This window comes from Diabrotica virgifera, chromosome 5 (genome assembly GCF_917563875.1).
Source record: "Diabrotica virgifera virgifera chromosome 5, PGI_DIABVI_V3a".
Classification (NCBI taxonomy): Eukaryota; Metazoa; Arthropoda; class Insecta; order Coleoptera; family Chrysomelidae; genus Diabrotica; species Diabrotica virgifera.
Window position 1 is genome coordinate 114,886,441 of NC_065447.1, and position 18,269 is coordinate 114,904,709.

General features: G+C 32.7%; 1 protein-coding gene across 1 annotated transcript in view; it reads right to left on the reverse strand.

Moving 5' to 3' along the window:
• LOC126885102 (dynein axonemal heavy chain 12) overlaps nucleotides 1–16,972 on the reverse strand; it is a 660,248-nt gene extending 643,276 nt beyond the window's left edge. Inside the window, exon 1 of the mRNA XM_050651529.1 lies at nucleotides 16,739–16,972. Coding sequence (XP_050507486.1) covers nucleotides 16,739–16,930 — 192 coding nt within the window. The 5' untranslated portion in view covers nucleotides 16,931–16,972. The remainder of the gene's footprint in view (nucleotides 1–16,738) is intronic.
• Between the last annotated feature and the right edge of the window lie 1,297 nt (nucleotides 16,973–18,269).

The following is an 18,269-nucleotide window of genomic DNA, read 5'->3' on the forward strand; positions in this document are numbered from 1 at the left end:
GAATTTTGATCGCATATTTAAACTCAACACAGAATACATTGTAAATGTTACTCTCAACCACTACATTCCAGTCTATGATCCTATCATGGACCCCCTCACAGACAGGGAAACGGAGAGCTTTTGCCAAATCGGCAAAAACAGCGCTCCCGGACCTGATGGCATCAACCGAAGGTGCCTCAAAAAACTTCCAGAGAGTATCATTCCTCTTCTAACTAAAATATTCAATGCATGTCTCAAAAACAGCCACTTTCCTACTCCTTGGAAAGTGGCCAACACCATCATGCTTTTGAAAAAAGGCAAACCCCCAACCGACGTGGAATCCTATAGACCAATTTCATTAATCAATACTCTGGGTAAAGTTCTTGAGCTAATCCTAAAAGAGAGGCTCAATGACTTTCTCGAAAACCACAATATCATACCAAAATTCCAATATGGATTCCAGTCAGGTAAATCTACTAAACATGCATTAACAGATTTCACTACCAAAGTTACTCAAACCATCAACGATGGTTCATTCGCCATAGCCACATTTCTGGATGTGCAGAAGGCTTTCGACCAGGTCTGGCACGACGGGCTTGTTCGGAAACTTCTGAACATCGGGCTACCATTGCAATTTACCAAAATTGTACACTCCTACCTCCACAACCGTACTGTCAGAGTTAAAATAGGCGATCAAAGGTCCACCCCCTTCACTCCACAAGCTGGAGTTCCCCAGGGTTCAGTCCTAGCACCGCTGTTGTACATCATCTACAACAGCGACATCACTAACCAAAATATCCCAGGTACTCGGCTGTTTCTCTATGCAGACGACACGACTCTGCTCTCAACAACCTCTCGATACAACCCAAGACTCCTATTCAGAAGAGCCCAGGCTCTGTTGGACGGCGTCGGCGAATGGTGTTGTAAGTGGAGAGTCACGCTGAACGCGAACAAAACAACAACAATTGTGTTTCGCGCCCCTTCTGTGTCAAATAGAATCATACGCAATGAAGACGACCAATATCCACTGAGACTGTTGGGAGAAAGGCTAGTTGTTAGCCCGACTGCGAACTATTTGGGAGTACTGTTTACCAGGACTCTCAACTGGGATGCAGATCTAAAGGCAACTTTAGATAGGGTAAGGAACAGGGCCAGACTTCTCAACGCTCTCTCGGGAAAAATTGGCAAGACACACAAGAAGACTCTCATTCACACTTACAAGACCTTTATTCGACCCGTCATGGAGTACAAATCATGTATCTACTCTCTTTGTTCAAGACAAAAACAAGAGAGGTTGTTGAGAACAGAACGTAGAATCTTGCGTAGATGTAACTATGAGCACTGGCGATATCCCTCAAACGAAATCCATAACATCTCGAACTCCCCCAAAATCACCGAGAGAATAAACTCTCTGAACAGGAACTTCACAATCAAAGTAATCAACGGCCCCTCTTCCGACACACAAGAATCTCTCAAATGTTCCTGTTCATCTTCCGGCCACGTACTCCACCGAAAGCCCAAATGCAAAAAGATTCATGTACCGTCCGCTCTAATGCAAACATGCATTGACGAACTCCCGGTGGAGTACGAAAACATCCTTGAGGCTACCCCGCTAGCCTACCGTACCCACCTCTAACATTTCCTCTTCCCTACCCCGAACAGGGAGAAGTTGGTTTTTTGCGGTTTCCCAACTTCATTGCACAATTATACCTGTTCGACCCAAGAAAATAGCCGCAACTATTTTCTCCACTCGAACGCACTCTGTCCACGCTGCGCTCAAAGCCACCTCCTGACCGCCGACGAGGGACGCAGGTTCGCCTGTCGTTGTACAATGGTTTCTAGGGAGACTGGTCGAGAGCAAAGCACGGACAGTACACGTAAATGTCTATGGAACCAACAACAATCCATCAAACTTTCTTCTCTGTTGACTTCTTAGCCTTCTGGACACCACCGTCCGGCATAACCCAGGATCCAAGAACACCAGGACACGGCGCTTGCCCCAGTGTGTTTTTCGGACTGTTTGCTTTTACTGCCAACACAATACATTCACCTCAAACCCTGAAGAGGACAAAATCCTAAACGGGGAAGCACATTGAACGCATTTCTTCTGAGCATTATCCAGACAAGCAAATCAAACAATGTAGTAGTAGTAGTACTTCTGCCAACGCTAGTTTACAGTGCGCCAATGTGTGTGAGAAGGGTGACTTTAACGTTATAAATAAAAAATTACAGAAGCTAGAGATTTAATTTTATAAAAATCTTTATATAAGGTTTTTTTTGTAAAATTTTCTGAATTTTTCAATGGTCAAGTCAGTTTTTTTCTAAAAGTTATGTTTTCGGAGTTATTTAAAAAAAACATCTAATTTCGCTGTTCATTTGTTTAATAAAAAATGAAGCACCCACTTCTCGAGTAGAACTTTTAGATATGTTGTTTATTAAACATTTCTTAATGAAATTACAAAAAGTTTTATCTTGTTTGATTTTTTCCGAAGTGAAAATCTAAATGCACTCCCCTATTAATACATAAATAATTACACTTTTATAAAAAAGAACTTTTTTATAATAAAACGTTTTTATTATTTATAGGAGAGAATATAAAATAATTTGAGGATATAAAATGCTTAAAATTCCAAAAATTACACTATAATAAAAAAGTACTTTTTATAATAACACGGTTTTGTTATATACAGGACACAACATGTTTCGAATTTTTAGTAGGTGTATTAACTGTTAAAATTATAATTCCAAAAATTACACTAGGTAGTATAAAAAAGTACTTTTTATAATACCACGGTTGTTTAAAATGGTATATACAATAATTAACGTATAAAATATGAATTTAAAGTATAATATCAAGTTTTATTTATTTATTAAGAAAATTAAAAAAAGATACGCAACAGCCGTGTTCGAACTAGGGAACTCTCGATCTGCAGTCTAATGCCACTGACCCACCATCAATTTGTAGATATCGATTTATTAACGTACTTTAAAATATCATTGTATTAGTCACATTTTTAAAATATGTAGTTTGAAATAAAAAAAAATCGATTTATCCATACGGGGTGATTGATTAGTGGGATCTCCGTAGATCCGTTATAGTAATAGATAGCAATAAAAGTTAATAACAAAAATTGTAGTCAACTTTGATTAACTCTGCCTGGGGTAGGGTGAGGAACGGGTGGACTGAGTAGCTCGGAAATCGCCTTACTGCAGCCGGTCCCAAGCCTGGATAAAAGAGGAGAGTTGAGCGGAGGGTTAACTACCCACCCTCGGAAAAAGAAGCTAGTTATGGAAACAGCAACTTTGCCTCGGAGCCATACGGATAAACACAAAAAACGACCAATGCAATGTAAAAGGAATATGAATATCGGAATTTGGAACGTTCAGAGTTGGTACAGGCCTGGAGCTGCCACAAATGCTGTGGAACAACTGGAGAACATAGGAATGGATATAACAGCAGTCCAAGAGATAAGATGGCTAAACGATGAAAATATACAAATAAGTAAATCCACCATCTTCTTCAGCGGTAACAAAAACGGAAGACATGAATTTGGAACGGGCTTTGTGATTAGAGACGGTCTAGTACAGAATATACTAAATTTCAAACCTATAAACGAAAGGATATGCTACATCAGAATGAAGTTAGAACGATACAACATTTTTATCACCTCAGCTCATGCACCAACAGAAGAGAAGGATGAAGATATCAAGGATGACTTCTACGACGCCCTAGAAAGATTGATAGATACGATGCCCAAACAAGGTATGCGCATACTCTGCAAAGATTTTAATGCTAAAATAGGCCAAGAGCCTAGCCTACACCCCACAATCGGTAAACATGGCCTCCACAATATATCCAACGATAACGGCTTAAGACTCACAGAAACTGCAGCAGCTAATAATATGTTAATAAGGTCAACTATGTTTCCGCATAAAGACATTCATAAGCAAACCTGGATCTCAAACGACCATATTATGCTAAACCAAATTGACCACATCATTGTAGATGCCCGACATGCGAGCAATATCATAGACGTAAGAAGCCTCAGAGGAATAGACGGAGACACAGATAATTACTTAGTCAGAGCAAAAGTCAAATCCAGAATATCTAGCCACAAATACAACAAAACAACAATGAACCCACAATGGAACATGGACGAATTGCAGAATACAGAGAAACATCAAAAATATATAGAACAACCTGAACAAACCTTGAACTCTGAAATAGTCTACAATTATATAGAAGAGCTGTGGGAAACGACTGCCGAAATAATAACCAAGACTACCGACAAGATCTTTGGAAGGACTAGGCAGAAGAGGGCAAAAACATGGTATGACGAGGAATGTCGGAAACAGCTGGAAAAAAGACAAATCCTAAGGAAGGTATGGATACAACTACAGACAGATAAAAGTGAGAAAAGGAATACGACGACTGTCGAAAAGAAACAAGAAAAATGATAAGCACAAAGAAAAGAAACTATGAACAACAAAAATATGAAAATATGGAGGGATATCGACCCAAACCAGGCTCCAGAGAATTCTATAAAGCAATTTCCACTGAGAAAAGAGGACATAGAACCAATTCTATCCATACACTGAGAGACAATCAAGGTCATATGATAATCGACGATAAAGAACTAACAGAAGAATGGAAAGGGTATTTCAAGGACCTTCTAAACATCATAAAGGAAGAACAGCACAAAGAAGAGATCTATATCACAGCGAACATGCCCGTCGAAAATACCTCTTATGAAGAAACCCAAAAGGCGTTAAATAAGCTGAAAAATCACAAAGCGCCGGGTACGGACGAGATACCAGCAGAACTTCTGAAATATGGTGGAGACGCACTACATCGCCAAATCCACCACTTAATAACACAAATATGGTTAGAAGAAAGGATACCAGCAAGATGGAAGGAAAACATCATAGTGCCCATCTACAAAAAGGGGACAAAACAAAATTCGCGAATTATAGAGGAATTTCACTCCAAAACACGGCATATAAAATCCTCTCAAACATCATTCTTAGTAGACTAACCCCCTATGCTGAAAATGTCCTAGGAGAAGATCAAGCCGGTTTTAGGGCAAACAGATCCACAATAGATCAACTATTCACGCTGAGACAGCTTCTAGAAAAGGGATGGGAGTTTAACAGACCCATACACAATCTCTTCATAGACTTTTGACAGACATATGATAGCGTAGAAAGAAGCCAAGTATGGAATGCCATGGCGCAGTGCTCAATACCAAAGAAACTCATTCGGATGACTAAAGTATGTATGGAGGGTGGAATATCAAAAGTACGTGTAAATAATAAACTGTCTCACAGCTTTGAAATCAACAGTGGACTCAAACAGGGTGATGCGTTATTTCCACTACTTTTTAACCTTATATTAGAGAAAGCCACGAGGTCGGCCGAAATAAGGACAGAACTGCTATCGGTTTAAGGTCCCAAGTTATTACTAGCTTACGCAGATGACATTGATCTCGATGGAGACTCCATCCTATCCAAAAAAGCCATTTTCAACAAGGTGGAGGAAGCAACAAGCGAAGTAGGGCTGAGGGTTAATGAAGAGAAGACGAAATATATGTGTATAAATAGAACGACACGAAGAGACAGGATAGGACAAAATGTGACGGTCAACACTATAAATAAATTCATGCGACAAACTTCAGGAGGTGATTGCTCGTATGAAATTAATATGGGTTCTTCCTATAACAAAATTTCCTCAGCCCAACCCTTAAGGGTGATATCACCCATAAAAGGTGGTAACTAAAATTGAGTTTTTATTTTTTTTTTAAATTTCAGTAAAGCTAGAAACTTGAAATTCTGTAATTTTCGTGCACTCGCAAAGGGCTAACCACGTGTATTTTTTCAATATTCCTGTTACATTATACGGGGGTGAAATTAGCAACCCTTACTTTATTTCATATCAAAACTTTTTTTTCGAGACGAAGTTGTATGAAATAAAATTTAACTTAAAATCCTTGTTTTATTTAAAACTTTTTTTTATTCTTAAATTTTTTCCCAAAACCAATAGCTGCAGAGAAAAAAAGATAAACATCATAATTTATAATTTTTTTAATAAATTGAGTGGAAAAGAGTAAAGATGTAAAATGTGATACGATTCATAATAAATGCTGGAAATGACCACCTCTACCTTAATGTTTTTAATTACAAAGTTTTAGAATAGTAGGCTGCTGTCACTTCGACATTTACCGTGTTTACTTAATGTTTATTCAAATTTTAGTAGACTGATGTCAAACACTGTTGTTGGTAGTTACCAATCGAAGTTTACTTGTAAGTTTGTAGGTTGTTATTTTTGCATTATCTGTGTATTGTTTATTTTATAACATGTATACAAACGCTGAAATGGCCGACATGCATTTTGTGTATGGTATGGCAAATGGTAATTGTCGACAAGCTAGAGGTCTTTATGCTGAAAAATATCCGCAACGAATAACGCCTCATCATTCCGTATTTGCACGTATTCACAAACGCTTATCAGAAACTGGAATGTTAAAAAGAAATTCAAACAGTACTGGTCGTTTCCGGACAGTTAGAAATGTAATGGTAGAACAAGCAATTTTAGATGAAATTGATGTACACCCGGAAACAAGCACTAGAATAACTGCCAACACCTTAAATATCAGCCATTCATCTGTGTGGCGAGTTTTAAAAGAGCAGCAGTTATATCCTTACCACATCCAACGGGTTCAAGCTCTTTTACCTAGAGATTTTCCTCAACGAGTTAGATTTTGTGAATGGTTAACACACGAAATGCGACAAAATCCTCAATTTTTAAATAATGTATTGTTTACGGACGAGGCATATTTTTCAAAAGTAGCTATCATAAATTTTCACAATAATCACGTATGGGCAGACGAGAATCCCCATGTAAATTTTGTTTATATTTTTTTTTGTAAAAATTTGTATAAATCTATACATATAACGTAGTCAGTTGATGATGATAATAAGAATATTTAATGATAAAATTGTGGCTTATTTCCCATAAAAAATACGTAATTATAAAAATGCCACAAGGAAATAGCTTCAGAACAACGATAATAAGAAAATTTTCTTCTCTTCGGGGAGGAAAAAGGAAGCACAGTACATGGCTCAGAAAATTTTCTTTTCTAAGGGGGATGATATAATGGGATTTATCTCATTATTTAGATCTTTTAGAAATCCTTAAATTAACTAAAGTATTCGTTAGATATTTATTTATAAAACAATAAATATTACGCCTATTTGTTATAATAATTTCAAAGTAGAACACCTTAGTTAAAGTCCACGTTTTGCTTACTCAACAAGGTTGTGATTATTCATTTTGACACACTAACGAGAACATATACAAACATATTTACATAACGAAGTATTTGATAAATATGGGAACACGATCAGATTTGAGTGATTAGTGGGTCAGTCGAATTAGTTAGTTAGGTTTGAGAGGTTGCTGCCGTTAGAGCAGAATAATGTCACCTATCAACTGAATACATTTATACGGTATTAGTTTAACCAAATAAAGAAGTTATGAGTACATAGTGCCTTCCTGTTAAACAAACCCCATTCCAGTATAGTAAATATCCAGCTACCACCATATGGCGATCCTGCCAGGATTGGACTTCTGAGGCAGTAGACAACAGGAAGAAATATGGCAAAAAACTGGAGGAAACGAAGAAAATTTGGGGTAAAGTACCAATCCCCATACTAATTGGTATCGTTAGATGGAATGGAGACTATATGGAGCTGGAGAGACCAACGATAAGGGAGTCCAAATGGTAGACGTCGACATGGACGAAGGTTTGGAGACATGGGACCACGCCCAAACGTCAAGAGGACAAATGGAAAGAAATGGACAATACCTAGTGAACAAATGTGTACCTAATCGTGAGTAACTTTTTAGCTATTTTTTAAATTGCATATACAGTCTCACAGATACGAATTTTTTTTATTAATATAATATAAATATAATCCTTTAAGAACAACTAGAATTATTAATTTTCACTTAAATAAAATTAAATTGGGTAAAATTTTTTTTCGTATATTATTAAGTTTTAGGAGTATTTCACTAATTTAGAAGATTTTTTTTAAGAATTACGTATATCATATATAGATAATCTTAATCGATAGTTTTATTTTAATAGAAATATAAAAATTCTTATATTTTATATCGTAAGAAATAATATAATTATTTTTAGCCACACGAGTACGTAAATAAGTTTATTTTGATTTATGTATTTCTGCTTTTTCTGCACATTTTGCATAAGGAAGTTATTTTGTTTAGAACAGTATTTACTATTTTTAAACTAAGTACTTCGAGTATAATATTATGATGATATGACGTGTTTGACATTGAAAATTGAAACGAATGAACTACATAGGAATTCGCTAAACGACAAATTTGTATGAAGAAAGTTAATTATGATAAATAAAATCAACCTGAAAATATAAGATATTAGTATTCGAACAATATGTTTATAAATAAGGAAAGATAAAAGAAAGTATTTTAAGATGATGGAGAAATTGGAAAATCCAGCATAAAGGACTTATATTGGAGACGGAAATGTCTCAATCAATGGAAATTTTTGTTGAGAAATGCACGTAAATGCAAAGATTTTTACTTATGATAAATATGACAAGACAAAGAAATATACCCAAAAAAGGAAAAATTAAAAATGACTATGGAAAAGATATTAAATTTTTTTTTAAATGAATAACCATTTTCAATTTTTATATACAAGGAGTATGATTATACCACGTACATAGGACTAATAAAATTCGTCCTCGTGAGAGAGCCCACAACTACTACCATAATGGCAGATGGAATGTTTATTGAGTAAACGAATTTAATCGTGAGAGAGTGAATTATTTTTATACAATGATTTGTGACGAAAAGAAAGTCAGTTAAGAAATGAGGATGAACTGATATAAGAAGAAAAATAAAGACAAAACAAGTTAAAAAAATACATTGAAGTAACGGAGTTATATTAAAGGAAAATTAAATCCCATTTAAGGAAAAAGACAAAAGAATTAGGAAAATTAAGACATAAAAAGTTATCTTAGAAGAAAGACAAGTATTAAGGATAATTTGAAGAAGATTAATGTCAAAAGATATGGAAAATAGAATTGAAGAGAATTTTGTACCTACAGTACAAAAAGTTACAGTACCTACAGTAAAAAGTAATATTTAAGAAGAATACTTTGTACGGCTTCAAGTAACATAATTATTAGTATAATATATAAAATAACTTTAAATTTATATAATATAGACGATATACTTACTTTATTCGAATGAGGTCATGTAAGACTGTATTTCAATTAAAGAAATAGAGATTATTTTTGTGACGTAAAAGTGACTATACGCGTGAAGAAACTGAACTTCTATTTAACTAGTAACAAAAATTTAGATTAACTATTTAGCTATTGTAGGTTTTTCTCATTAGTAGTTTTTATGTAATTATTTTAATGGACGTCCAGACTTAATATTAATTACTCAGCAATTGCAAGCTGAAATTTTCTTTATGTTTATAGGAGATTTTCATGATATTTCAGGAGATTTTCATTATTAGGAGATTTTCATTATTAGGAAATTTTCATGATATTTTTTTAACAGAATATGGTCTATTTTTATTCACACTTTCTTTCGATTTTTTTTCATAATTGAATGCTGAATTTTTTTTTGATACCGACTTTTTTTTTTATTTTTTAAATATCGGTCGAATTTTAGTATAAATATTTTATAATAAAATACAATTAAAGACAATTTAGACAATAAAAACCAACTCTTGTCAAGGAAAAGGTACAAAATGAAAATTAGAAGATATTAGCATACCCATTTCGTGTTTTGAAACTAACTGGATCTCACCTAGACTGAGTATATCAGATCAGACAGGAAGTTAGGGATGCAAGATGTAGAAGATTTATTTAAGCGCACAACTATCAATTTTGTCTTTTTGGAACTAACCTTCTCACGACTAACGACGTGCAAAAGGACCGGAAGCAAATGCAAGGATATAAAGTTGCGAAAAACTACCCACCGAGTAGGTAAGGGCTAGAAAATGAAAAATTTATAAAGTAAGTGATAAAGAAATAATGAAGAAATAAGAAGAAGAAGAAGAAGAATTATATTTAATAGTACACTATGAAGAAAGTACTAAGTATAAACAAAATGAAGAAATATGTAATTATTGTGAAGTACCAGACAAGAAGAAGAAGAAGAAGAATATGTAAAATTTGAGAACATCAAAAGATTTGTCTTAATGGTCTAGTAAAGAAGTAGAATTAACAAGTAAGTTCAAATGTAGGAGTTGTAATTTTTTTAAACCTCTGAAATCAAAGTAAAGTGTAATATACAATTTCTGAGTATAGATTTTCGCGAGTCATAAGAAAAGAAATAACTAAGAATAGACGATGTTTGATAATTAGTGAAATAAATTGTATATATTTGTAAATTTTGTTTATATTTTTTTTTGTAAAAATTTGTATAAATCTATACATATAACGTAGTCAGTTGATGATGATAATAAGAATATTTAATGATAAAATTGTGGCTTATTTCCCATAAAAAATACGTAATTATAAAAATGCCACAAGGAAATAGCTTCAGAACAACGATAATAAGAAAATTTTCTTCTCTTCGGGGAGGAAAAAGGAAGCACAGTACATGGCTCAGAAAATTTTCTTTTCTAAGGGGGATGATATAATGGGATTTATCTCATTATTTAGATCTTTTAGAAATCCTTAAATTAACTAAAGTATTCGTTAGATATTTATTTATAAAACAATAAATATTACGCCTATTTGTTATAATAATTTCAAAGTAGAACACCTTAGTTAAAGTCCACGTTTTGCTTACTCAACAAGGTTGTGATTATTCATTTTGACACACTAACGAGAATATATACAAACATATTTACATAACGAAGTATTTGATAAATATGGGAACACGATCAGATTTGAGTGATTAGTGGGTCAGTCGAATTAGTTAGTTAGGTTTGAGAGGTTGCTGCCGTTAGAGCAGAATAATGTCACCTATCAACTGAATACATTTATACGGTATTAGTTTAACCAAATAAAGAAGTTATGAGTACATAGTGCCTTCCTGTTAAACAAACCCCATTCCAGTATAGTAAATATCCAGCTACCACCATATGGCGATCCTGCCAGGATTGGACTTCTGAGGCAGTAGACAACAGGAAGAAATATGGCAAAAAACTGGAGGAAACGAAGAAAATTTGGGGTAAAGTACCAATCCCCATACTAATTGGTATCGTTAGATGGAATGGAGACTATATGGAGCTGGAGAGACCAACGATAAGGGAGTCCAAATGGTAGACGTCGACATGGACGAAGGTTTGGAGACATGGGACCACGCCCAAACGTCAAGAGGACAAATGGAAAGAAATGGACAATACCTAGTGAACAAATGTGTACCTAATCGTGAGTAACTTTTTAGCTATTTTTTAAATTGCATATACAGTCTCACAGATACGAATTTTTTTTATTAATATAATATAAATATAATCCTTTAAGAACAACTAGAATTATTAATTTTCACTTAAATAAAATTAAATTGGGTAAAATTTTTTTTCGTATATTATTAAGTTTTAGGAGTATTTCACTAATTTAGAAGATTTTTTTTAAGAATTACATATATCATATATAGATAATCTTAATCGATAGTTTTATTTTAATAGAAATATAAAAATTCTTATATTTTATATCGTAAGAAATAATATAATTATTTTTAGCCATACGAGTACGTAAATAAGTTTATTTTGATTTATGTATTTCTGCTTTTTCTGCACATTTTGCATAAGGAAGTTATTTTGTTTAGAACAGTATTTACTATTTTTAAACTAAGTACTTCGAGTATAATATTATGATGATATGACGTGTTTGACATTGAAAATTGAAACGAATGAACTACATAGGAATTCGCTAAACGACAAATTTGTATGAAGAAAGTTAATTATGATAAATAAAATCAACCTGAAAATATAAGATATTAGTATTCGAACAATATGTTTATAAATAAGGAAAGATAAAAGAAAGTATTTTAAGATGATGGAGAAATTGGAAAATCCAGCATAAAGGACTTATATTGGAGACGGAAATGTCTCAATCAATGGAAATTTTTGTTGAGAAATGCACGTAAATGCAAAGATTTTTACTTATGATAAATATGACAAGACAAAGAAATATACCCAAAAAAGGAAAAATTAAAAATGACTATGGAAAAGATATTAAATTTTTTTTTAAATGAATAACCATTTTCAATTTTTATATACAAGGAGTATGATTATACCACGTACATAGGACTAATAAAATTCGTCCTCGTGAGAGAGCCCACAACTACTACCATAATGGCAGATGGAATGTTTATTGAGTAAACGAATTTAATCGTGAGAGAGTGAATTATTTTTATACAATGATTTGTGACGAAAAGAAAGTCAGTTAAGAAATGAGGATGAACTGATATAAGAAGAAAAATAAAGACAAAACAAGTTAAAAAAATACATTGAAGTAACGGAGTTATATTAAAGGAAAATTAAATCCCATTTAAGGAAAAAGACAAAAGAATTAGGAAAATTAAGACATAAAAAGTTATCTTAGAAGAAAGACAAGTATTAAGGATAATTTGAAGAAGATTAATGTCAAAAGATATGGAAAATAGAATTGAAGAGAATTTTGTACCTACAGTACAAAAAGTTACAGTACCTACAGTAAAAAGTAATATTTAAGAAGAATACTTTGTACGGCTTCAAGTAACATAATTATTAGTATAATATATAAAATAACTTTAAATTTATATAATATAGACGATATACTTACTTTATTCGAATGAGGTCATGTAAGACTGTATTTCAATTAAAGAAATAGAGATTATTTTTGTGACGTAAAAGTGACTATACGCGTGAAGAAACTGAACTTCTATTTAACTAGTAACAAAAATTTAGATTAACTATTTAGCTATTGTAGGTTTTTCTCATTAGTAGTTTTTATGTAATTATTTTAATGGACGTCCAGACTTAATATTAATTACTCAGCAATTGCAAGCTGAAATTTTCTTTATGTTTATAGGAGATTTTCATGATATTTCAGGAGATTTTCATTATTAGGAGATTTTCATTATTAGGAAATTTTCATGATATTTTTTTAACAGAATATGGTCTATTTTTATTCACACTCTCTTTCGATTTTTTTTCATAATTGAATGCTGAATTTTTTTTTGATACCGACTTTTTTTTTTATTTTTTAAATATCGGTCGAATTTTAGTATAAATATTTTATAATAAAATACAATTAAAGACAATTTAGACAATAAAAACCAACTCTTGTCAAGGAAAAGGTACAAAATGAAAATTAGAAGATATTAGCATACCCATTTCGTGTTTTGAAACTAACTGGATCTCACCTAGACTGAGTATATCAGATCAGACAGGAAGTTAGGGATGCAAGATGTAGAAGATTTATTTAAGCGCACAACTATCAATTTTGTCTTTTTGGAACTAACCTTCTCACGACTAACGACGTGCAAAAGGACCGGAAGCAAATGCAAGGATATAAAGTTGCGAAAAACTACCCACCGAGTAGGTAAGGGCTAGAAAATGAAAAATTTATAAAGTAAGTGATAAAGAAATAATGAAGAAATAAGAAGAAGAAGAAGAAGAATTATATTTAATAGTACACTATGAAGAAAGTACTAAGTATAAACAAAATGAAGAAATATGTAATTATTGTGAAGTACCAGACAAGAAGAAGAAGAAGAAGAATATGTAAAATTTGAGAACATCAAAAGATTTGTCTTAATGGTCTAGTAAAGAAGTAGAATTAACAAGTAAGTTCAAATGTAGGAGTTGTAATTTTTTTAAACCTCTGAAATCAAAGTAAAGTGTAATATACAATTTCTGAGTATAGATTTTCGCGAGTCATAAGAAAAGAAATAACTAAGAATAGACGATGTTTGATAATTAGTGAAATAAATTGTATATATTTGTAAATTTTGTTTATATTTTTTTTTGTAAAAATTTGTATAAATCTATACATATAACGTAGTCAGTTGATGATGATAATAAGAATATTTAATGATAAAATTGTGGCTTATTTCCCATAAAAAATACGTAATTATAAAAATGCCACAAGGAAATAGCTTCAGAACAACGATAATAAGAAAATTTTCTTCTCTTCGGGGAGGAAAAAGGAAGCACAGTACATGGCTCAGAAAATTTTCTTTTCTAAGGGGGATGATATAATGGGATTTATCTCATTATTTAGATCTTTTAGAAATCCTTAAATTAACTAAAGTATTCGTTAGATATTTATTTATAAAACAATAAATATTACGCCTATTTGTTATAATAATTTCAAAGTAGAACACCTTAGTTAAAGTCCACGTTTTGCTTACTCAACAAGGTTGTGATTATTCATTTTGACACACTAACGAGAATATATACAAACATATTTACATAACGAAGTATTTGATAAATATGGGAACACGATCAGATTTGAGTGATTAGTGGGTCAGTCGAATTAGTTAGTTAGGTTTGAGAGGTTGCTGCCGTTAGAGCAGAATAATGTCACCTATCAACTGAATACATTTATACGGTATTAGTTTAACCAAATAAAGAAGTTATGAGTACATAGTGCCTTCCTGTTAAACAAACCCCATTCCAGTATAGTAAATATCCAGCTACCACCATAACACCTTCAATTTAGAAAGAGTACAACGTTTTAAGTATCTGGGGGCCGTAATCACAGGTGACAACGATGTTACTGAAGAAATAAAAGACAGAATCCAATCAGCAAATCGCTGTCTATTCGCACTGGATAAGCTTATAAAATCAAAAAATCTTACAAGAAGTTCCAAGATCAAAATTTATAAATCCATCGTCAGACCAATACTAACCTATGGATGCGAAACGTAGATCATGACCAAATCAAACGAAGAAGAAAAGCTCAGACGTTTTGAACGAAAAATACTTAGAAAAACTTTGGGACCTCACCACGACATTAACACAAACCAGTATAGGATCAGAACCAACATCGAATTAAAAGCACTTTACAATGACACCGATATTGTCCAAGAAATTAAATCACAGCGACTAAGATGGGCAAGCCACGTGCACAGACTTCATAACGAAAGACTTGTAAAACTGGTATGGGAGGAGATTCCTACAGGCAAAAGACCACTTGGATGTCCCAGAATGCGATGGAGAGATAACATCCAAGCAGATCTCTGGAAAATGAACATTCCATTTGACCCTAGGTTGATGGAAGACCGAAGAAATTGGAAGAAAGTTGTACAGTTAGCCAGGAACCACCTAGGGTTGTAGCGCTACGTGATGATGATGATGAACTTTAGTAATCGTAAATTGTCAGTTTTAGACAATTCAGTCATGGCTTGCTAAAATTTGGATAGATAGAGATTTAGACCCGGAATAACTAATAAATTTAGACATAGGGAATGTTATATTAAAACTAAAGTACGGTAATGGTACTTTTCGATAGTGATATAAAATACAGGGTGTTTCATTTAAAATTACTGAGAAAATAATGTACTTGCGTTTTGACTCACCTTGTATTCAATATATAGAAAATTAGCAATTTCGATCATTTACGAAAATTTTGACAATAAATAAAAAAATATAGCATCAATAAACCATTGCCGTTGTGCTTATTTTTATTTATACAGGGAGTTAAACTTGTTACGATTTTCGTATAAAATTGGTTATAACTTTGTAAATACCCTGTATAACATACTAAACCTTTATATTTTTCTAATGGAGAAGTTAAGAAGATTTCGAATGTAAAATAAAATACAGGGTGTTCCATTTAAAAAACATAACTCTTTGATCTGTCACTATATTATGGAACACCCTGTAACATTCTAACTAATTTTGTAATGTGAAGTTCAAAGTTGGCTACAATTTTTTTATTAACTTTTATCGCTATCCATTACTATAACGGATCTACGGAGCTTTACCCCACTAATCAATCACCCTGTATAATAGCAGTTAAATATTGCATTGTTAGCTAGTTCTAAGCTATTCTGAAAATTTCAGGTACCTAGGTACACAAGAACTATTTTTAAAATGGATTACAAAATTTGCGGAGACCGTGACAACAACCAAGCCAAGTATATAAAAACGTTTTAATAACTATTAAATTAATGTTAAAAACGAAGAAAATGATTTGGACTATATTTGCAAACTATTGTAATTTTCTACCCGAGTCATATCTAAATTTGGTAACTCCCTTTTCTTACAGTGCCTTATATTTTCCGTCTTCAGTTTTTTCAGAAAGAAAATCGTGAAATTGCCTAAGCTGTTTAAAGCCTGGTTGCTCAGCCAGCTCAGCTTAGAGATAGGTCTCACTAGCTTTAAGCTAAGCCCGCTTTAAGTCTCACTTTAAATTGCAACATAATTTTCGATTCTTATCTAAGTACGTCTTAACTGAGACGAAGTTTAAGATGCAATCTACTTAGCAATCCATTGTGGCAAGCTGAAAATTGATCTCATTGGTGCAACGCGTATATTTCGTAAGCTGAGTTTAAGGCACATCTTAAGCGATCTATTGGTGCAGCCAGGCATAAATAATTTTCTCACTTAAATGAGGAATTTTTCAAAACTCATTTCTTAAAATATATTAGTGAATGGTTTAGTAAATAATCAAAAATATACATATCTATTAAAGTTGAGGAAAAGTCGAAAGTAAAAATAAAAAAGCGTTTTTATGAAGTACCTATCACTTTTACCTGAAAATCAAGAAGCATTTCTTTTTTCTTCTTGTTAATTTTAAACTTATTCATGAGTTCTTCACTTAATTGAGTCGCTATTATTTCTTCTAATAATTGAGGTTGTCCTAAATCTCTTTCGGTTAAGCGACATTGCCGAATAAGTCGTTTAGTTTCCCTTTCGGCAGTATTTCTTTTTTTACTTTGGGACATTTCTTTTCAGTATATAATAAATATAAATTCACAAATTTATCATTGAAGTTAAATATTTTGACGCTGTCATAATTCCTCAGTATCATAGAAACTAAAATTAGGCGAGGAAATAAAGCATTAATATAGACGAGCGGAACACCCCCAAAAAAACGCCTATTTCTCGAGATACTGACCACGGAGAGGTGAATTGCCAATTTTAGTCATACTGTATGTTTTTCATGGTGCTGAAAACGAAAATGAGGTTTATTTTGAATTTCATGTAGGGGAACATTGTCAAAATCGCAATTTTACCCCAAAATTAAAAAAAAAAATCACTTTTTGTTGCGTTTACCTCGCTACAACTCTGTTCGATTTTAATATTTTTTTTGTTGAAATTTTTACAGTATATAGCTCCAACATTTATGAAGACAACGGTACCTGAATTAAGCTTTTATTCTTATCCTGATAAAGGTTATGAATTTTTCAAAGGAAAAGGTGCGGATTTGTGCATTGCAAAGTTTAATCGCAAAAGTTGTGTGAAGAAATTTAAAATTTAGCTTCTTAGTCACGTTTATGTTAAAATAGAGAGTAGGAGAAGAAGTTTTCTGGTAAGTTTTAGATCCAAATGATTTATAGAAAAAAAAAATAGTGCAACTTTTAATGTCGACATTAGAAATCCCCAATATTACGCTTATTTTTCGAGATACTGACCATGGGTGGTGACTGGCTAATTTTGGTCTTAGTGATTTTGACAGTGATGAAAACGAAAATGAAATTGATTTTAAATTTTAAGGTGGGGGAATATTGTCAAAATTGCAATTCTACCCTAAAAATAAAAAAAAAAAAGAAATCACGTTTTTTGCGTTTGGCTCGCTACAACTGTGGTCCGTTTTAATATTTTTTCTAAACTTTGTACACTATATATCGCTCACTTTTTTGAAGAAAACGGATTTGTGCATTGCAAAGTTTAATCGCAAAAGTTGTGTGACAAGTTTAATATTTAGCTTCTTATTCACATTTATGTTAAAGTAGAGAGTACAAAGAAGTTTTCTGGTAAGTTTTAGATCAAAATGTTTCATAGACAAAAAATAGTGCAACTTTTAGTGTCGACATTAGAAATCCCCAATATAACGCTTATTTTTCGAGATACTGACCATGGGTGGAGAATGGCTAATTTTGGTCTTAGATTATGTTTTTGACCGTGATGAAAACGAAAATGAAATTTATTTTAAATTTTAGGTGGAAGAATATTGTCAAAATTGCAATTGTACCCTAAAAATAAAAAAAAATTAAATCACGTTTTTTGCGTTTAGCTCGCTACAACTCAACTAGGCCGTTGAGGGTAGAACAATACAAGCAT